Source organism: Balaenoptera borealis (genome assembly GCF_965194805.1).
Source record: "Balaenoptera borealis genome assembly, chromosome: 6".
Taxonomy (NCBI): domain Eukaryota; kingdom Metazoa; phylum Chordata; class Mammalia; order Artiodactyla; family Balaenopteridae; genus Balaenoptera; species Balaenoptera borealis.
In genome coordinates, this window is record NC_138863.1 from 616,406 (window position 1) to 638,054 (window position 21,649).

Here is a 21,649-nt window from a genome sequence, read left to right on the forward strand (position 1 = left end):
TGAGGATGGAAAAAACCTACCCTTCGATAGATCATTCATTCACTCGGAGACCGTAAGGTTAGGTGTCAGAAGCCTTGTTTGTACTTCAGTTAATTTGCGAAACGTGAGGCAGGTGAGCAGCGGCCAGGAACGCCCACGTGCCAGGTTCTGGCCAGGTCTGAGCCCCTCTGCCCCCAGGTGGACGTCGTGAGCCGCAGTGGGGAGCAGATCCCAGTCTCCGTGTGGATGAAGAGGGTGAAGCAGGAGCACAGCCTCTGCTGCGTGGTCGTGCTGGAGCCCGTGGAGAGGGTCTCGGCCTGGGTGGCTTTCCAGAGCGACGTGAGTCTGTGTTTCTCAGCTGCGTGTCGCCCCCCCCCACCAGGGCCTTTGGGCAGAAAGAGGGCATGGGGTTCTGGGGGGTTGGCCCCCGGCAGCCCCCTGACTAACTGTGTGCACTTGGGCAGGGAACCCAGTCTCCCTGTGGCCCCATTCCCTCACCTGTAAAAGTGGGATGTAATCCTGACACTCACAGGACTGTCTCAGCACGTCAGTAGAGCGATACACGTACACCTGTCTGCGTGGTGGCTGAGGTGCGGGCGGCGCTCAGAGGCGGGCGTGGGTGTGGCAGCTGTGTGGGCTTCTGCGGGTGCCTGGAGAAGTGCGCGCCTCGTCCGCTCGGCAGAAGGAGGAAGACGGCGTTCTTTGCGCCCGCTGCACTTGGTGGGGGTCGGGTTTTGGGGGAGAGGTAGCACTGATAGCCTTGCCTTCAGCTTGAAGACACGGAAGTTCGGTGAGGTTTAAAGCTGAAGCGCAAGAAACTTCGATTACAAGGTTTAAAATGCTGGCTTCTCCTCCAAGGGAACCGTGACGTCCTGTGACGGTCTCTTTGCCCAGCTGCACGGATTCACATCTGGGGAGGAGGTGGTCGGGCAGCGCATCACAGACCTTATCCCTGCTGTGCAGCTCCCGCCGCCCGGCGAGCGCATCCCCAAGGTAGGAGCCCCGACCGCCTGCACTGCCTGGCCGTGGCTGGGGCCCCGTGGCCGCTGGGCTCTCTTTATCTGATGACCGTCAAGTTCTTAGACCCAAATCCCTGGCCTGCAGGTGGAGGCTGGGCTTCCCGAGAGTAGGAGTGGCCCGTGCATGGACCCAACGGGACAGGTTCCACTTAGAGCTGTCCGGGCTCTGCAGTCTTGACCGCGGCTCAGAGCCTCCGTGGCTCCCTGACTGAGTGCTCCTGCCCCTTGGTCCTCTCCCTGGAGCGCCTGCTGGGGTCTCTTTCCTGAGAGGTCTGGGGGCTGCGAGGAGCAGGGGGAATTGGCGGGTGGCAGGTCTCCCCCCAGGGCAGGACTGCAGGTCGACGGAGGCGGGTCAGTCGGCAGCTTGGGGGGCAGTGGAGGTTTGGGGCTGAAGGTTCTCTTAGCATCTGGACCCTCCCAGTTCCCAGGTGCTCCGTTTACCAACTAGCACGCAGCCTTCACACAAGCAGTCACGGTGCTGGGAATTCACCTGATGTCACATCCCAGTGACCGGCAGGGTCAGCCGGATGGTCGGTTTGGGGCTGAAGTCGGCTCTGCTGCTGCAAGAAACAGGAGGTTCTTTCGGGACACGTGTAGGCGCTCCCCGGCTCTCCCACTGGCCTCAGGCTGAGAGCTGAGCCCTCCGAGGTGGTGCTTTGCTGTTTTTAGGCTTTCCAGCTCAATTGGAAACCTCTCCCCCCGTACCTTATTCTCTTTATGTCCTTCATTCTGTTCTCAAGCAGTGGGACCACTTGGACCCCAAAGCTCTGGAGCATCAGTTGGTACGACCACTTCAGGGGACTATTTGGCAGCCTCTTATGCTTAACTGAACATAAGCAAACCTCTGCCCACCCCAGGCACGTAGCCACAAGAGGTGTGTGCCAGAACGGGCAGGCACCCTCCCAGCAGCCCCACGCTGGAGCCGCCTGACAGCCGCGGCAGCAAGTGGAGACAGACACCGTGCCCCCTCTTTCCTCAGGGCTCCCTGGGGCCTGGGGTCTGGCCTGCACCCTTACCACGGGGAGCCTGGGGTCTTGAGTTCTGCCCCTGGTCAGGGCACTGTGCTGATGCAGTGGGAGCTCCCCCTGTTCAGGCCTCGGGCCCCTGCAGGTCTTGTGTCTTGCGGGTGGACCCTGAGAAGGGGGCAGGCGGTATGGAGTGAGGGGTAGACATGAGGCCTGGGCCAGCTTGCCCTCTCGGGACCAGGAAGGGAGCTGACTGAGAAAGCCTCTGGTTAGAGGCTGCACAGTCAAGATTGGCTTGGGAGACCGGATACGCCCGAGTATTTGAAGCAGAGAAACGTGATGTGAGGCCTTGGTTGCGTGGGTGACGGTGGGGCTAAGGAGGCAGGGGGGATGGACAAGCCGCCCAGAGGTCAGCAACTACGGGAAGCCACTGCCCCCCAGGCTGGAGGACAGAGGGCGGGGTGCGGGGCTGGGGCCGCCCGCAGAGGTGGGCGCTGGGGGCACCAGTGGTCCAGGGCGGACCGCAGGGAGGAACTTGCTGGTGCTCCCTCCCGCAGGGCTGGCGCGTTGCTTGATGGACCCTGTGTGCTCTGCGCTCGGGCTGTTCTGGACTCGGGTCCCCCGGCCCGGCCACAGCTCCCGGTCAGGGCTCTGCGTTCCCTGGGGCAGAGAGGGGTGGCGCAGGGAGATAGAGGAAGGAAGAGCGGTGTGGAGAGTTAGGTGTTGGGGGGGCACCCGCCAACGGGCATGAGTGGACGTAAATCTAAAGCAGCAAAGGCTCAAGGCTCGGACCATAGGAGGTGCTGTGGTCAGCTCAGTGGTGTGTCTTTCTTTCAGAATCTCAAGATTCAGAGGTCTGTTGGAAGAGCCAAGGATGGCACCACCTTCCCTCTGAGCTTAAAGCTGAACTCTAAACCCGGCAATGCGGAGGCAGCGGACGGCAAGGCGGCCCCTGACCGGGGCTACTCGGCATCCATCTGGGTGTTCTCCACCATCAGTGGGCTCATCACCCTCCTGCCGGACGGGACCATCTACGGCATCAACCACAGCTTTGCTCTGATGCTGTTTGGTTATGGAAAGGATGAGCTCCTGGGCAAGGTGGTTCTCCCCACCCCCGCCGCCTTGGGGAAGCCGGTCTTGGCCCGTCATCGGCCTGTGCTTCTGCATCCTCTAGCCGAGCTCGCCGGCTTTCCCCACGGGAACTCGGGCCCAGAGAGGGAGGCCTGTGCTCACGGCCCTATTCCCCCGCCTGTGCCCATTTATCTGGACCCCACAGGGAGTACTTGATGACCCCCCCCCCGGGCTACCCCCAAAGCCTTTGGGTGCCATGTGCACCCCCAGGAGAGGGAAGGGGCTCTCTCACCCCAAAGCCTGCCCCAAGCAAGATCGGGCCTGAGTTACTGGATGAGGGTGTGTGTCACAGCTGTGCAGATTCGCTCCGCACCCACGGTCCGGGGCTTGGCCACACCTCCTCCGACCGTCCTGGGGTCCATTGTGAGTCAGGGTGGGAGGAAGGTGTTTCTAGAACCTTCTTCCTTGGATTGGGCTGGGCTCTGAGGGCAGGCGAGCATCTCAGGCTTCCTCGGAGTGGCTTTCCTTGGGTGGTCTCAGCAGTCCTCCAGGGCTTCTGGGGAGGGGGCATGGGCCCCCACTCGATTGGGGGGGTGGTTCATGCAGGAAGGAGAGGCTGCTGCGTGATGTGTTGCTCCTGACACCTGAGTGACACCCCCGCCCCTGGCCCCAGGCCCTGCACCTGGCTGGACTGGCTCCTAGACGTGGGCGCAGGCCCGGCGTTCCCCACGGCCTTGCACTGAGCACCTTGTGCCCCACAGGCAGCCGTCCCCTCTTGTCACTCTTCCTGCAGCCAGCCCTGCACCCCGCCCAGCCGGCCAGAGCTTTAACTTCTTTTGAGGCTCCCCAAACAGGTCCCTTTCTGTTCTCTAATAGAAATACTAAGAAGCAAGTAAGACAAATTTTAGTTAAATTAAGTCAGACTTAGTTCAATTGAAGTTAATGAAAACGCAGTTAGAATAACTTTCGGACAAGTTCTCCCCACAGGAACACTGGGGGCACCGGGTCCTTCCAGGGAGTGTGTGGACGCAGTCTCGTCAGGGTGTGCTAAGAGGAAGGGAAGCAAGTTTGGATTTCCATGTTGAGCATCAGGGGCTTCGTGTCTCCCAGAAGGAGTTTGACCGGGGTCTTTCCTAACCTTGTCCAGAGACTTGCTCGCGTTGTCTTCATTCTCTGCCCAGACGGGACGGAGGGACGGTTCAGTGGGTCAGTAAGGATTCTTGCCAGGTTCTGAAATGTCCTTTTGTTTTCTAGAACATCACTTTCCTGATTCCTGCTTTCTACCACTACATGGACCTTGCCTGTGACAGTTCCTTTCTGCTGCCGGACGTGGCCAACTGCCTGGACGTTGGCAGTCACAGTGGGCCTGGGGAGACCACCGGGGACGCCCAGCACACAGCCGAGGGTGAGAGCTGGCCGCCTCCTCCCAGGTGCACCTGTGGCCGCCCAGTCCCCACCCCCGGCCTCCATGGGTGATGGGATGGCCGTCACGGGGACCCTGTTTGTGTGGGTTTGATGTTCCTCTCTGTCTCTTGTGGGCCTTCCGTGTTCCCAGGGTATGGGACACTTGTGTGCGGGTCTCACAGATGTGTTAGCGCGAGAGGTCCCCAGGTGAGTCACCGCGTGCCTGCATCTGCGACACCGGCCGCTAGTTGGCGGTCTTGTGTGAGTGATGTAGCTTTACGTAAGTGGCTGAAGACCGGATTCATGCAGCATATCAGATGGATCTCTGAGTAAACAGTCCTGGCAGGATTTGTTTATTTCTAGTACTTTCAACATTTAATATGATTCCAACAAGTGGCCCGAGCCCCACCACGTGATGTTGCAGGCGCCGGGCGTGAGAGGGCGGCACGCGGCTCCCGCTCTGGCTTTGGAGCTCCGGGAAGCAGGGGACCAGCAGCCTCCGGGGCGCCCGCCTTCCCCGAGCAGGCTCAAGGAGGAGCTGCCCCGGCCCTGCCTCGGGGGCCGTCCCAGCTCCACGCCTGTGGGGCGTTGTCACCCCTGGGCGCGTCCGTGGGAGGACGTGGTGTTTGAGTAGACGCGTGAGTGGGTTTCACGTGGCCACCGAGGGGGACGCGGCTGCGCGGTGTCCAACTGGGATGTGGACCTTTATCGTCAGACGGCGTCCAGGTTTTAAAAGACGCTTTGTTAGGCTACTGACTCTCTTTGACCACTTTTCTTTTATCTATTTATTTATTATTTATTTATTTTTGGCTGCGTTGGGTCTTCGTTGCTGTGCGCGGGCTTTTTCTAGTTGTGGCGAGCGGGAGCTACTCTTCATTGCAGTGCACAGGCTCCTCATTGCAGTGGCTTCTCTTGTTGTGGCGCACGGGCTCTAGGCATGCGGACTTCAGTAGTTGTGGCTCACGGGCCCTAGAGCGCAGGCTCAGTAGTTGTGGCGCACGGGCTTAGTGGCTCCACAGCATGTGGGATCTTCCCGGGCCAGGGATCGAACCTGCACTGGCAGGCGGATTCTTAACCACCGTGCCACCAGGGAAGTCCATAACCACTTTTCTTAACATGGGGTTTCCTTCATTGTATCCGGGTTTTTCTGTCTGCAAAGACTCCTTTTTTTCAAGTTTTTTTCTGTATCACTGATGCATTCCCTTTCCTCTTTTTCCAGATTTCCAAATTATTCCTGGTGTGTGTGTGTGTGTGTGTGTGTGTGTGTGTGTGTGTGTGTGTGTGATTCATCTTCTTTGTAGAAAGTGGGGGGTGGGGTCACAGAAGCTCTGTCCCCGTTATTGTCTCCAGGATGCACTCATGGGCGTGTTTCTGGGTGCGTGGGGACGTGTGCTCTTGCTCGTGGTGCCAGCCCGCCTGTGCCTGTCAGCCAGGGGCCGGGACTCTTTCTAAGAGCCTCCCCCATGCAGGCTGCTGTGTGGCAAGGACAGTCTCGCTCCTCTGACCCCAGGAACCTGTGATGTCCCAGGCCCTGGTGTAGGCAGGCAGGCGGAGGCAGGTGGCACACGAGCCGTAGGAGGTGACCGGCGCTCAAAGGAAGGGCACAGCAGGGGAGGCTGTGCCATCTTGGGGTCTATGAGCCGGAATGAGGCAGGGGCGGCGTTCTGGGAAAGGGAGCAGCGCCGGGCGTGGTGGGGTGGCCAGAGGGCCGGGCCCCAAGGCCCTGGGGAGGGAAGCAGGGCCCAGCCGCCGGGCCTTTGGCTTTCACCCTGCGTCAGAGTGGAGCCCTCGGGGGCTGTTGGCAGATGAGGGGCAGGTTCGACTCCGGGGTCGGTGGTTGTGGGGCCCAGGGTGGAGCAGGGAGAGCCCAGGGAGGCTGTGGGCCTGGACCTGGTGCCCGTGGGGCAGTGAGGGGCGGGACCTGCTGTGGACGTGGGGCTGGCGGTGTGTCTGAGGTCGGGTTAGGCCCCCTCGCCCCCTGCTCACCAGTCACACGGGCCGAGGGGGTGGTTTTCAGCAGGATGGGCCAGCAAATGGAAAACACTCTTTTTTTTTGCTGTTGCTGCCAGATCTAAGGGTGAACACCGAGACCCCAAAGCCAGTGGAGAGCCAGGCCGCCCCCCCCAGGGCCCAGGTTCCTGCGGACGCCGGAGGCCGCCTCGCCTTCTCCCTCCCGGCGCTGCCCACTCTGGGGTAAGTCCTCTGGGGGAGGGGCGGGTGCGCGAGGGGCAGGGGGAGGCACCCTGGGGAAGTGTTCAGTCCTTGGGAATGATGGAGATGACACCTGCTGCTGCCCCTCGCGATGGCAGTGCTTCTCCCGTGTCACCCGGCCAGGTCCCCGCAGGCTCCGTGACACGGGCCCCATTTTATGGACGAGAAAGCGTTCAGGGAGGTTCCAGGGAGCTGATTCCAGCATAATTTTCTCATTCTGAAAATAATGTGAATCTGTTTGCTATGCATTTTTAAATAACGAAGTATTCTATTTAGAGGAGACGAGGCACAATGTGGAAAACTTAGGAAAGTAGAAATAGAATATCCACTTGCTCAGCTATCACAGTCCTGTTGTGCATAGCAGTTCGGTTTGTTTTCAATAAGTTTCTCTTTTTAAAGCAATCTCTTTGAAGCGCAGCATACAGTAATGCGCCGACCTCTCTGAACCTTTCTCCTCTTCCCCTGGGAGGCACTGCTCCCACCCCACTCGGTGTCCCTCACTGTCCTGGGGTCAGGACGCAGGTCAGAGGTGCCTGTTCTTGAACTTCACCAAATGCACTCCTTTATCTCCGGCATCTTTTGCTCACCATTGTATGAGATTTATTCACTCACACATACACACTGTTTTCTAGTCTTCTTGAAATTATGTTTTAAATACATACTACGTGAATGTGTATGTTTTTCTAAGTACAGAAGAATAATGGTAAAGAGCAAAGGTCCCTGTGATGCTCTCCCAGGTCCCCCAGAGAGAACCACTGCCAGCAGTGATCTCCTTGCAGACCCCTTTCCCCGTGTGCTTAGATGGAAGTGTGTGTGTTACACAGGCACAGGTAGGCTGCCATGTGCACCTTGTCCTAAATGTGTGCACGTGCCTGGGCACGCGGTGTGTGTGTCTCGGAGACCTTTCTCTGCAGCGCCGCCTCAGAACCGCCACCTCACAGGTGGCACCATGGTTTGCGAACACGGCTCCTGTCATTTGCTTCAACTTCCTGGCCTTTTCCTATTTAACTTTTGGTGGCTGGAGCAGCGTGACTGCGGGCTCTCCTTGCTGTGTGCGTGCATGCACACGCACACACACACACACACACACACACACACACACACACACACACACGGTGAGGAGGGAGGATTCTGTGCTGCCCGGGGGCGCATGGTGGGGCCTGGGCCCAGGGGCACCCACTGGTGTGGGCGCAAGGTGCCCGGCCTGCGTCAGGGCAGGTGTGTCTCAGCGGTGGCTCACGTGCTGAGCGATCCTCAGTGCGGTGCGTGGGCTTGATTTTCTGGGACGCGGGTGGGCAATGAGGAGGTTCCACTCGATGGGCCGGTTCCTGCGTTTCCTCTTCGCTGGACGTTTCTGGTCTCGCGGTTCTAAGTGTTTGATCTGCGTCCTTCACGGGCCAGTTACCGTCTTCCTCCTTCCTTCCCTTGCCGCCTCACCTGCTGACACCGCAGAGGCCGTGTGGCTCCCCGGAGACAGGCCCAGGGCTGGCCTCTTGGCCCGGGTGGATGGTGGCGGTAGATAGAGGTGGCGTAGTGGCGATGGGTCATTCTTGCCTGGTCTCTGCAGGCCCTTGTCCCCTCAGCTGTCCCTCAGGACTCCGCTCACAGCAGCCTCCTCTGCGGGGCCCGTCCTTGAGTGGCGTCCTTCCTCTCCCCGCCTCTTTATGAGCCCCTGGTGTAACATTTACAGATCGCCGCACGCCTCCCCAGCCAGGCCGGGCACTGCCACTTTCTATTGGCCTTGGTGCTGGCGGCCGACCTTGGGCTGACACGGGGCCGGCGCTCAGCACCGCCTGCCGAGTGGGTGCCGGCGGCGGGGCCGGCAGAGGGGAGTCTGGACGCGGATTGCCTGGTGGGCCGTGGCGGCCTCTTCCTCGGTGGTCCGCCCGTGCTGAGCGCGCTGGGGGCTTTGTGCTCCAGCTCTCAGGACCCTGGGGGCACGGCGCTTCCAGCCTCCTGCTCCTCGTGCCCTGCCCTCTCTGAGCTGTGAGATCCGATGGTGTTTGTAGCCATTGTGGTTTACCGCGTGCAGTGTCCAGTGCCTCTGCTTTCTTCCCACGCCTCCACCTTGCGGGCAGGAAGAGGCTGGCGGCATGGCTGTCAGGGTCCCGCTCACCGCGAAGTGAGACTGCTGACCACAGCCTTGAGCAGAGGGTCCTAGGCGCTCAGTGGCAGTCTTGGATAAATCATTGCTAAGTGTGGCTTTATCTGGAGAATATGTGAGTTGGTTCTTCATATTTTAGTTTTGTTATAAAAGTCTTTTTTTTCTGTCGTAAGTTTATGGTGTTAAATGCATGGTGCGGGTCTCTAATCAAGGGGGAACCCCTGTGATCTCTTTGTTTTGACTCTTCTGTGGCTCCTAAGTGACTGTGTCACCCGTGTAACAATCTCCAGGGTGGACAGCGTCCCAGAAGGAAGCCGGCCAGCCCACAGCGAACACTCATTATCCAAGGACCGGCAGAACGTGCCAGAAGGAAGCCCGCCAGCCCAGGAACAGTCACTGCCCGAGGGCCAGCGAAGCATGCCAGGGGGATGCCCGTCAGCCCCTGGCCAACGGTCGTCGCCAGAGGACCAGCAGAGCGCTGTCTTAGAGAAAGAGCAGCTGGCAACAGCAGAGAGCCTCAGGCAGGACCTGCTGGGAGGAAACAGGTCTGGGCCAGTGGACACAAAACCATGTGCTTCCCATGAAGATTCTGAAACACCAGTGCCAAGTGCAGATGGGACCAGTGGTGCTGCAAGGGGTGGCCTGTATCAGGAGACACAGCTGGGGCGGAGGGCCTTGAGTGGTGCCAGCGATTCAAACCACAGGGCTGATGGCACCAAGGCCAGGCCCCACGCTGCGGGTCAGCCGGCAGGGCAGGGCCTCCCGGTGCGCGGCCCTGGATTCGAGGGAGAGTGGCGCGCCCAGCGGGGAAGCCCGGACTCAGCCCCCAGCCCCTCGGGGACGGTGCAGCCCTTGCTCTCGATGCCTCCTTTGGCTGAGCCGTGGCTGGGGACGTGCTTGATTAAGGAGCAGCTGTGCGCATCGAGCTTCGCGGGGCCTTGGGGTGTCTCCTACGCCGAGCAGCCCCCGCCCTCCACCCCTGCGTCCTTGTATGACCTGGGAGGCACAGACCTGCACGGCGGCCGCTCGGGCAGCTCCTCAGCCTGCTACGCCCTTGCCACTGACCTGCCCGGTGCCCCGGAGGCCACGGAGGCCTGGGAGGCTGGCGAGAATTCGTTTTCCTGGAACCTCAAGGAACTCGTTTTCAGCGAATGGACAGACCGAACTTCTTCGAACCATTCCTGCGCTACGTCTGAGCTCGGGGGGAGCTGCTCCCCTTCGCTGGGGGTCTCTGATGTGGACGTGAGCGGTTTGCGCAGGCAGAGGTCAGAAGTCCTGGACCACCGGGAGCTGTCGCTGCTGACCGGCGCCGACTTCAGTCTGGGTGGAGGCCGGCGGTCCCGCGAGGGCGGTCTGGAACTGGATGGAACCGAACCATCGCACATGTGCTTGGCGTCCTCCGAACACGATGACCTGGATGAGAGCCCGGACCGCGTCCCTCCTGTGTCGGGAGCTGGCCCCGTGGGCGCGTCCCCGCTAGAGGCACCCAGGCTGAGCCTCCAGGCCACCTCCACGCCTGTGAGAGCAGACGGCCCTGCGCCGCTGGGGGCCGCCGACCTGCAGCCCGAGATCCAGGAGGGCGCCTACGCGGGGAGCTGTTACCACCGAGACGGCTCGCAGCTGGGTACGTGCGGCTGGGGGGCGGGGGGGGCCCGAGAGCACGGCGCGGTGGGGTCGGGGGGCCTTCCTCGTCCTGGTGTCTGACGGGACTTCACCCCTGGAATCGTTTTGGCAGGAATGAGTTATTATATTAAATAAAGAACCGAGGTTAGAGTTTACCTCTTCAAAGTGAGGATCACAGGTGCGTGTGCCGGGGAGGGGGCAGCCCGGGGGCCCAGGCCCTTCGTGCGGTGCAGCAGGGGGTGGGCTCCCGCGGGCCACACCAGGAGGCAGGTGTGGCTGAGGGGCTGGTGGTGGTTTTCCGTGTGCTGTCGGGGTTCAGGCTGCTCTGGCCTCAGAATCTCCATTCTGGGGGTGTGGCCGTCAGACCCCTTCACTTGTCCCTTTTTCTTTTCCTAATTTCCTAACGGTGCCATGTTTCAGCCAGTTGTTTTGTCATTGCTGATTTCATAGTGTTGGTTACCAGGGTTTTTTCTTAAACTTAAAAGAGTTACATAAGTAATATGTGTTTTTTGCAGAAATATTAGAAAATATAAACAAAAAGAAGAAAATAAAATCACCTGTAAACCTCCCTGATAGCTACCTTTGATTTGCTGTATTCCCAGGAGGCTGTGTCAACGCACACGTGTGCCACGGCAGTGTGCACGGTGATGTGTACGGTTAGGTGGCACGTGTGTGTACGTGTGGCTCCCGAGCCAGACTCCTGTGGAGGGTGTTGGGGGCGGGTTTTCCAGGCTCGTCCAAGTCGGCGGCTGGTGGCGGGTCTCTCCTGAGTCCCCTGGCCTCCGGCTGCCCCCGAGGACATGCTGGGCTGCTGGCCCCCCGCCGGCGGGAGGTGATGCGGCCGCCAGCCTCAGCTTTGCCCTTCTCCGGGCTCGGTGCCCTCCGCCCCTGCCCCAGGCGCTGTCTGTTGGCTTTATCCCGTCCTGGGGGACGTGACACTGCGGTGGTGACAGCAGCGGGGGTGTTTGGTCTCCCCTTCCCTCCTCAGGTGTGCAGTTTGAAGTGAAGCGGGTGGCACTCCAGGGCTCGTCCGCCCTGTTCTGCTGCTGGCTGGTGAAGGACCTGCTGCACGGTCACCTGGCCTCGGCCCCGCGGCCCCGCCTGTTCCTGAGCAGCCTGCCCAGCTCTGCCCACTCCACCTGCGAGCTGTCTGGAGCCAGCCTGGGGCAGGTAGGTGACTGGCCAGCTCCTGCCTTCCACCCGCCGCTCCCAATCAGCATCTCTCTCTCTCTCTCTCTCTCTCTGTGTCCTCTGGGATGGGAAGAGGGTCTGTGTAGGGTCTGGCTTCTAATATTCTGTGTGAGTATCAAGCCACATGTGGGATTTCAAATCTGTGTGTCTCCGTGTGCACGGTGGGGTCCAGGAGTGTGCCAGCCTGGACTGACTTGTCGAGGCCCCTGGCGTACCCCGTGGAGAGCGGGTCTCGGGCCGGGGACCCCGTGGGCCTGGGAAGAGCGGGGAGGGGCAGCACGGGGCGTGGGTGCCGCTGTCACCGCGCGGCCTGCCGCTGCCCTGCTCCTTCAGTGCGTTGCGTGTGGTCCCTCGGACGTGCCTTTGCGTTCGCAGGTGCTCGCGAGCAAACCCTGGTTTGAGGAGCCCCCCGAGGCCGTGGAGCTGGAGGGGCTGGCGGCCTGCGAGGGCGCGTACTCCCGCAAGTACAGCACGCTCAGCCCCATCGGCAGCGGGGCCTTCGGCTTCGTGTGGACGGCGGTGGACCAGGAAGCGAATAAGGAGGTACTGGGCTCCTGCAGGGGTGGGGTCTGCGTGCTGCGGGGCCGGCTGCCCGGCCCGCACCTCATCCTGTAATGTGCCTCAGAGCCACCGCCCCTCCCTCCCAAGTGCCGTTGTGATGAGATTTGTAGTTGCCTGGGCGTTTCGTGGTTCGGGGGAGCTGGCGTGGTCGCCATGCTGCCTGTCCCCGCGAACCCCGTAGACTGCCCAGGTGTCCCCGGGCTCGGCCTGCCGATTCCTGGGAGGGCCAGTGTGGGACCCCTTCACCACGGCGGCTTCTAGTCCCTTCTGGAATTTACCAAAGCTCCGTGCTTGGGTTGATACCTCAAGGATCTGTATCAAAGTCTTGTTGGTTTTAGTGACTTTTCAGTGGATCCTTTGGATTTTCTTCCTCTGCCGGCAGTGACAGTCCTGTCTCTTTCTCTATTACTTGCATCTCACTGCCTCTTTTCCTTCCTGCTGTCACCTTGGCTAGGACCTGCAGAGCCGTGTGGAGTAACAGGTACGCTACCCGACCTCGGGGTGGTCCTCTGTCAATTCCAATGGCTCCTTTTATTTTTTGACGGATACCTTTTGTTTGAGGATACTTCATTTTATTTTCAGTTCACTAAATTTTTTTTTAAAGAATGAGCATTGAGTTCTATCAAATGTCTTTTCAGCATCTATTGCGATGATAGTGTCTTTGTTTCCTTTATTAATATATGGATAACAACAGTCAACTTCCATTCGTAGACTCAATCCTCAATTGTGTTATAACATTCTTCTAATGCGTGGCTGAATTTGGCTTGCTAATATTTTTATTTGGGATTTTTTCATTTATATTCATATGTAAGTGTTTTTTCTTTTTTCTCTGTCAGTTTTGTGGGGCCTGCAGAGTTGGGGACACCGGTGGTGACCAGCACCTGTGACGTCACGTTTGCAGGGGTTTCTGTGGCGAGTCTCGTCCCCTTGGCTGTCCTCATTCTTGTCTTCACTCTCTCTTCTCTTTGCTAGACTTGCCAAAGAATTGCCTATTTTTTAATCAAATATTTGCTTTGTTTTCTTTAAATTTCTTTTCTTGTACTTTCTATGAGTTAATTTTGCTATTTTTCTAGCTTATTAGATTGAATGTGTGTTTTTTTAAGCTGTTACTTAGTAATAAAAGCTTGTGCAGTGTTGAGTTGTCTGAGTGCACTCGGCCACCTTCTAGAGGTTTAAACACATGCTGCTCTGGGTGTCACGTGTTTCTAAGCAGTCTTGTTCTTAAGTTTCTATTGTCATCTTTAATTTATTTGAGGCAGATCTTCTCACTCTTGGTTTGGATCAGGAATCCAAAAGGCTCTGCGGGTTTCTTTAGACTTTTATACCTAAGGAAGAAGAAAGGAGACCCAGAGTTCTTCTCTTGGTTTAAAAAGAAGCCACATGAGTAATTTTGCCTTTCAGAAAACGGAATGTCAATTTAAATGTTATTAGGCCAACACATTGTTAAGTAAAGCAGCCAATCAGAAAGTATACTTTGAAGGGTTTGGGTCTAGTTCTCAGGACAGAGTGCAGATTGACTTGCAGGGTGTTTCCACCTTAACAATATCAATTCTTCTGATCCACGAACATGGGATGTCTGTCCGTTTATTCAGATCTTTAATTTCTTTCAACAATGTTTTTTAAATTTTATTTCATTTACTTTATTTTTTAAAAAGTTTTATTTTATATTGGAGTATAGTTGATCAACAATGTTGTGTTCATTTCTCAACAATGTTTTATAGTTTTCAGTGTACAAGTCTTGTCCTGCTTTTGTTAAACCTCCACTGATTTTATATCCAGTTTCTTCTCTTTCCTGTGTTCATGTTTCATTTGCTGGAGTATATTTGTTACTAATTTTTCTAGGAAGGACGTATGGGTGTTCCACTCGGAATCCTTACATGTATTAAGGTGTGGTTTTTTCCCTCATATTTTAGTGGAGATGTGCCTTTTTCCTCTCAGAATGTTTTAGATACACAATGGTGTCTATTGTCATCTACCATTATTTTGAAGTGAATTTTGCTGCCAGCAACTTGATTTTTATCCTTTCTGTTTTTGTCTTTTTTTTAATCTTCGGAATTCAGAAAGTTCACCAGGATGTATTTCTGTGTGTGTGTGTGTGTGTGTGTGTGTGTGTGTGTGTGTGTGTGTGTATGTATGTGTGTGTTCTTTATTCTTGCTCGACACTTGGTAAGACTTCAATCTAGATGTTTAGAGCTTTCTTTACCGTAAGAGGATTCTCTTCTCTTGTTCCGTTATTCTTCCCCCTGAAGCTCATGTTAGGTGTGCGTGGAGGCCATGGAGGCCGCCTTCCTTCTTGTCTCCCTAAACCTGCAGCTGGACGGGCAGCAGGCAGCTGCCTGCAAACACGCGAACTCGAGCTCTGCCGTCTGCACTGCTCCGGCCCCGCCTGACTCCATCATCCTTCCCGTGCCCCGTAACCCCGGTTCGTGGCTCCTCGGGCCGTCAGCCTTGCTTCCACCCTCATCTTCTTGCTTTCCCTTGCGTCTCTCATCTGACCTGTTAAATCGTGGTGACCCTCCCCTCGAAGCACCTTCAGAGTTTGTCCACTTGTCACCACGCACATGCTGGCACCCAAGCCACCACCTTTTTTCTCCAGATTATTGTGGGGTGATTGGATATTGCAGAAGCTCCTAAGTGGTCTCCCTGCTTCTGCCCTGGCCCTGTGTGCCGTCCCTGCCCCTCGTGCCGCCTGCTCACCACACGCAGAACCTTCCCCCATCTTCCCTCTGCCTGCAGTGCCTCCCCCCAGCCCCTCTCAGAAGCCGCCGCCCCGGGAAGCCCTCCCCGGCCCCGCCACCCGGCACTTCCCGGTTCAGCTGCTTCTTCTCGGCCCTCGCTTTTCCTGACCCGTGGTGCATCTTGTGTATCGCCTGCTTCCCAGCAGATGCTGATCTCCGTGAAGGCGGGGGTCTCTGTCGTCTGGTTTGGGGTCTCCTGCTGAAGTGCAGAGCAGGCCTGGCCCGCGGTCACTGCTCACCACATGCCCAGCGCCCACCTAGGAGCAGGTGTTTTGTTGAGGGGCAGGGTTGTCATTCATTGACCTAGGGTGTTGGTTTCCTTTACTAACGGTGTCTTTTTTTTCTATTCCACACTCCAGTTGACTATCATTAATTGACTAACACCGTTTTTTCCGTATTTATCTTGTGTCCATCTGTCTCGCTGAACTCTCTGATTAGTTCTCAGGATCAACATGAATGACAGTTTTTGTTCATTTTTTCTAGTTCTCAGGCCTCTTGTTTCATTTTCTCAGCCAGGACATCCAGTACTCGGTTGAGAAATTGGGGTGACATGCGGTGCTCTGGGGAGCACCTGTCTTTCTGCAGGGCCGCCTGGCTCCGCCGTCACCCCCGTCCGCCCACTTTCTAGATCGGGCAGGTCCAGTCAGCGCTTCCGGTCGGCTGCTGACTTGCTTCTCTGTCTGCTCACGCCGGAGGGCTCTTGTTAGGTTTCTTCTTTCAGGTCCCTGGGGCTCAGCGGGGGTGGGGGGGTTAGGGTGAAGGTAGAGCAGCACGCTTGATGGGCTGCGAGAGGCGTGGCGGGGCCGGCTGCAGTCACGTCCCCTCTGTTCTCCTCGCAGGTGGTGGTGAAGTTTATTAAGAAGGAGAAGGTTTTGGAGGATTGTTGGATTGAGGATCCCAAACTTGGGAAAGTGACTTTAGAGATTGCCATCCTGTGCAGGGTGGAGCACGCCAACATCATCAAGGTGGAGAGCTGTTGTCACGCCACTTCTCGAGTTCGTTGTCTGGAAGGTACCCCGGCAGGGCCACACCCAGCTTTGTGTCTTTCCAGGTACTGGATGTATTTGAAAACCAAGGGTTCTTTCAGCTGGTCATGGAGAAGCACGGCTCCGGCCTGGACCTCTTTGCATTCATCGACCGCCATCCCAGCCTCGATGAGCCCCTGGCGAGCTACATCTTCCGACAGGTGAGAGCCGGCCAGAGCCGCCCGGGGAGAGTGTGGGCTTGGCTGCCTGGGCCCAGGGCTGCAGGGATCAGTGATACACACTCCGTTCTCTCTGTGAGCTGGATCTGGCCTTCGGTTTTTGGATTTTATTGAGTAGGATATGTATTTTGAGAAGAGAATTCTGTAGATGAAGCAGAGGGAGTAAGGTGGGGAAGGAAGAATGAGGCCAGGTACTATCCTGCAGTGATAGCAGACGTGGGTTTTGATGATTCAAGTTTACTTATATCCCTACAATAGCCACACCAATCTCAAAAATGGACCAACAAAGCTACCAGACTGGGTTTTGAGATTGTGCATTTGATCTGAATCCTTGTTCACCAATGGGAAATCATTGCTCATTTGTACAGAGAGATCATTCTAGTGCCAGCATCATGAGGCTGTTGGGATTAAATCAGAGAGTGCCTCTAAGGCCCTTGTGCCGCACACACGAGTCCCGCACACAGGAAGTGCTTAATAAACGTAGCCGTCCAGTTAATTAGTCCACAGAGCTTGCGGTTCTGGCAATCTCATTTTACAGTGAGTATTTGTCTTGATCTCTTTTGTGTCTATCTGTGTATTGATGTTAGTCCACTTGTTAGTTTTTGGAATGAGAGAGTGACCAGCGAAGTGGAAAGGTGTCCTATGAGAGAGAGAAATTGGGTGGCAGGGTGGGGAGGGGGAGACAGCAATTCCTGTTTTAGTTTTAATATCTTGGTAGTTCCATTCCAGACGATTCCTAGCTCCCTGGAAAAGATGGAGAGATACCTGGGAGGGGGCTGTGACCAATTCACAGATTTGCTCTTCATTTCCTGGAGTTGACTTGATTTCTAATGACAGCTTCCGTGAATTGACATTTCTTCCTCAAAGCTATAAGCTCCCAGAAGTTATTGGATTTGTGAAATTAAATTTCTGAGGCACCTACTTGTAAGTTTCGGTCATCATCGTTCTGCCCAAAGAATGTCACCTCTCCCCCCTTGCCACTTTGGAAGGTTATTTACGCATCTACTTTACTTCATGGCAAAGATTTGTTTCTGAAATCTTCATGGCAAACAGAGTGTCAGTATGACATAACATTAGGAGTCACTTATCAATAGCTGCTACCTAACCGTTGTTAATTTGGGGCTACTGATACAGGTAATTCTAGTGTTCAATACTTTTTAACTTTTGCAAGAAGTATCTATAGCCCCTTTGTAAATCTGTATACATAATAAGTGTTGTTATATGTAAACGTGGATCCACAACTCTACAGAACTCTATTATTACATATAAACGTATGTATGTCCAGTGCCAGGTATTAGTGTATTGCCTCTCAGCTCCGGATCTGTGGGTCTGCTTGGTGAACTGCTCTCCTGTGCAGCTGGGGTCCTCGGGGGGGCCTGCAGGAAGAGCAGCAGTTCAGGTTCTTTACCGCTTTGTAGTTAATACACCTTGATGAAGCCTTCCATGTTCAGATTAACGTGTGGTTTCTGTTTCCCCACTGGAGCCTGATATGTACATGTGCATGTGTGTATGTATGTGTATGTACATATACATGTAAAAGTGTGTATATATATATATGTATGTGAATGTATAAGTATAGACATGCACGTGTATGTATGCACACGTGTGTATGTGTGTACACGTGCACATGCATGCTTCTTTATATAAATGCAGGTATGTATATGTTTGCATGCATGTGTATGTAAATATACATTTATTTATTTATTTAAAGTTAATTAATTCAGCTTACTTTGTCTGCCATGAACTATTGCTTCTGACTCAAAGATATTCATCTGTAAATATAAAATTGTCTCTAATGATGTAAATGACTGACTACATCCATGAAATCACTATGTTTTTTATTTATTTATTTATTTATTTATTTATTTATTTTAAATTTTTGGCTGCATTGGGTCTTGGTTGCTGCGTACAGGCTTTCTCTAGTTGCGGCGAGCGGGGGCTGCTCTTTGTTGCAGTGCATGGGCTTCTCATTGCGGTGGCTTCTTGTTGCAGAGCATGGGCTCTAGGCGTGCGGGCTTCAGGAGTTGTGGCACATGGGCTGAGTAGTTGTGGCACACGGGCTTAGTTGTTCCGTGGCATGTGGGATCTCCCCGGACCAGGGCTCGAACCCGTGTCCCCTGCATTGGCAGGCGGATTCTTAACCATTGCGCCACCAGGGAAGTCCCGAAATCACTATGTTTTTGTTTTTGTTTTTTTTTAATTTATTTATTTATTTTTATTTTTGGCTGTGTTGGATCTTTGTTGCTGTGCATGGGCTTTCTCCAGTTGCGGCGAGCCAGGCTACTCTTTGTTGCAGTGACAGGCTTCTCTTTGTGGTGGCTTCTCTTGTTGCGGAGCACGGGCTCTAGGCACGTGGGCTTCAGTAGTTGTGGCTCATGGGCTTAGTTGCTCCGTGGCATGTGGGATCTTCCCGGACCAGGGCTTGAACCCGTGTCTCCTGCATTGGCGGGCGGATTCTTAGCCACTGCACCACCAGGGAAGTCCCCGAAATCTCTATGTTGATTGGTACAGTTGGTGTCCAAATTATGAATAGGGTCAGAAATTGCACTAACCTTACTTACACTTCACTGCGGTGCTACTTCTGTTGGTCTCTGTCACCAAATGTGCAGTGCAGGCAGACAGCAATGTATTCTAGTAACTTGACCCTTTCACAGCGGAGACTAATGTACTTGACTTGTTGAAACGAAGCCCATTTCCTGGGGAGTTACTTTAAATTCACATGGTTGAGAACTCCACACGTGTTGGGGAACGTATGGCTGACACTCAGGGCTGCTCTTTGAGGAGCTGCCAGAGCCTTGAAGTAGGAGTTTGGAGACTTGGCTTCTGTCCCCAGCTCTGCTCCTGAATTGCCGTGTGAACTCTGGGCAGATCACTGTCCCTCACTGTGAACCAGAGGTGGTGGGGTCAGGCCTTCTCTAGGGCCACCTCCCATGCAACCAGCCCACACTCATTAAGGTGCCCACCATGTGTCTTTGTAGCTTCTGCCGTGGTCTGTCTGTCTTTCCTCCCAAGATGGTCGTTCTGTGTCTGCTGAGGAGGTTTCGTTGGTAGCACACAGACAGAGAACTTAAAAATCACATATTTATCTGGGGGAGGGAGGAATGGGGGTGTCAGTGAAAGAATACAAAGTTTCAGTTTTGCAGGACGAGTAAGTCCTAGAGGTCTGCTGTACGGCATGGTCCCTAAAGCTAACGATGCTGCATGGTATACTTTAAAATTTGCCAAGAGGGTAGCCCGTGTCTTAGGTGTCCTTATCACAAAATAATAATAATAATAAATAATGAAATTAAAGAAAAGAATCCTAGATCTGCGTTGCTGCCTTGTGGGCATGATGTGTGCCAGCCACAGTGAGCCTGATGCCTGGAGCTGCTTTTCCTCTGGCTCAGCCGGGTGCAATCTGCAGCCTCCAGAGTCTTTCCTGTCACCAGTCTGTAATGAGTTAGAGAACTCTTTTTTTCTTTGTTGTTGTTCTTTTCTTTTTTTCTTCTTCATCCTTAATTTAAATTCATGTTCTACTTGAATTGCCTTTTAAAAAGTCCCCTGTGGCCTCCTGATTTCAGCTGGTGTCAGCAGTGGGATACCTGCGCTCCAAGAGCATCATTCATCGGGACATCAAGGACGAGAACATCGTGATCGCTGAGGACTTTACAATCAAGCTCATAGACTTCGGCTCGGCTGCCTACCTGGAGAGGGGCAAGCTGTTCTATACCTTCTGTGGGACAATTGAGTACTGCGCGCCCGAAGTCCTCATGGGAAACCCGTACGTATCATGGGAGCTGCAGCCTGTTGTCACACCTGCCGTCAGACCTGCGGTTGGTGGGGTTTTAGGGGGAAAAATGGTTTCAGTTTGTGCCTCTTTGACGAGGGTGTTGAGTGATAAAGTATGTTTGGGAAATAAGTGGGCAGGCAGGCAGGAAAAGTAAGGTGGGTCAGGGAAGCTGGGGGATGGAGACAGAGGTTCAGTATATTATTTCCTCAACTTTTATGTTTGGAGTTTCATATAATTAAAAGTTAAGAGAGGGCTTCCCCGGTGGTGCAGTGGTTAAGAATCCACCTGCCAATGCAGGGGACACAGGTTCTAGCCCTGGTCCGGGAAGATCCCACATGCCACGGAGCAACTAAGCATGTGCACCACAACTACTGAACCTGCGCTCTAGAGCCCACGAGCCACAACTACTGAAGCTCAGGCGCCTAGAGCCTGTGCTCCGCAACAAGAGAAGCCACCGCAATGAGAAGCCCACGCACCCCAATGAAGAGTAGCCCCAGCTCAACGCAACTAGAGAAAGCCTGCATGCGGCAATGAAGACCCAACACAGCCAAAGATAAATAAATTAAAAAAAAAAAGAAAAGAAAAGAAAAAAAAGTTAAGAGAAAGATAAAAAGAGTCCCAAAACTTGGGACTCTTCAAATGAATGAAGAGGATTTTTTTTTAGTTGGTTTATTTATTTTGATGACAGAACTAGTAATCTAGTCCAATAATATATTGCTGGGCTGGCCATGTAAGAAATCAAGCAACAGAAAAAGTACTAATGCAGAGGGTCCAGGCGGAAGCTGGGTCCACTCCTGGCTGGAGGTGCTGTCGCTGACTGGCCCGGCATGCGTCAGCTCGGGGCGCGCCAAGCCTCCTGCTCTGGCTGAGAGGAGAAGCAAGGGTGTGGGCCGCGTTTACATCTCTGCGCCCCAGAAGCCTGTGAGCTGGAGGGGCCCGGCCTGGGCAGGGCCTGGTCTCAGGGAACTCGGGAGAGGAAAGGACACACGGGTGTAGCTCAGGTGCTCATGGGATCGCATGGAAATGGTGCTCAGTGTTTCCCCCTGTGTATGCATGGATTTCTGTTGTCCACATGTAAACGAAGTGTGTCTGTACACATATGAAATGAAATCCAGTCAGATCCGGACCACAGGTATTATCCTGTACCACCTACGCGTACTTTGGAGAGGTGTGGTTAGGACGTGTGTCTCCAGGAGGGCTTGTGGTTAGAGGGACAGACGCCAGAGCGTTGCGGGGACCTTTACTGCCCGGTTCTACATCCCGTCCTCAGGGACCCCTCTTCCTCCCTCTTGTTTTCACGACCTTCTTCTCCAGGGGCGGCAGATCCGGCCCCCACCTGTTTTCTTAACTACAGTCCTGTCGGCTCACGTAGTGTCTGTGGCTGCTTTTGTGCTGCCCTGGTGGACAGAGGCCACGTGGCCCCAGCCTGAAATATTTACTGTTTGGCGCTTTACAGCAAAAGTTTGCTGACCTCTGTTCTAGTCTATTGGATTTTTCTCTTTAGCCTCCAAAATTCTTGAAATCTCTTTCTCCAAAACATAAATGGCACAAAACAAAGACTGCCAGATCTGATTTTCTGGCTGTAGCATTGTCTCATCCCCTCACTTCCCTGAGGTCTGTCCTCGTGGCCCCTCCCCTCCTGGCCCCTCTTCTCTCCTGGGGCCCAGCCCCCCGCCCCTACTGCCCACGGGTTTCCTGTCTCCTGATGTCCCCAGCCTCTCTGTGGCCCCTGGAAGGCCGAGGGCTCTGTCCTGGGCCCTCTTCTCAGCAGTTCCTCTCAGCCACCTTGTCTACATTCCTGTTCTGCTGC

The 21,649-nt window shown here is 54.9% G+C and overlaps 1 protein-coding gene across 11 annotated transcripts in view; it reads left to right on the forward strand.

Moving 5' to 3' along the window:
• The window catches only part of PASK (PAS domain containing serine/threonine kinase), a 39,582-nt gene that overhangs the window by 14,016 nt on the left and 3,917 nt on the right, over positions 1-21,649 (forward strand). For 9 of the 11 annotated variants that reach the window (XM_082396954.1, XM_082396956.1, XM_082396957.1 and 6 more), the window contains exons 5-15: positions 178-318; positions 838-972; positions 2,801-3,061; positions 4,289-4,439; positions 6,508-6,631; positions 9,044-10,377; positions 11,365-11,546; positions 11,943-12,110; positions 15,706-15,831; positions 15,918-16,052; positions 19,631-19,830. In XM_082396954.1, the coding sequence (XP_082253080.1) occupies positions 178-318; positions 838-972; positions 2,801-3,061; positions 4,289-4,439; positions 6,508-6,631; positions 9,044-10,377; positions 11,365-11,546; positions 11,943-12,110; positions 15,706-15,831; positions 15,918-16,052; positions 19,631-19,830 (2,957 nt within the window). Of the gene's footprint in view, positions 1-177; positions 319-837; positions 973-2,800; positions 3,062-4,288; positions 4,440-6,507; positions 6,632-9,043; positions 10,378-11,364; positions 11,547-11,942; positions 12,111-12,582; positions 12,610-15,705; positions 15,832-15,917; positions 16,053-19,630; positions 19,831-20,136; positions 21,646-21,649 lie in introns of those variants that run through there. The other 2 variants (XM_082396961.1, XM_082396952.1) reach the window with 2 other exon arrangements.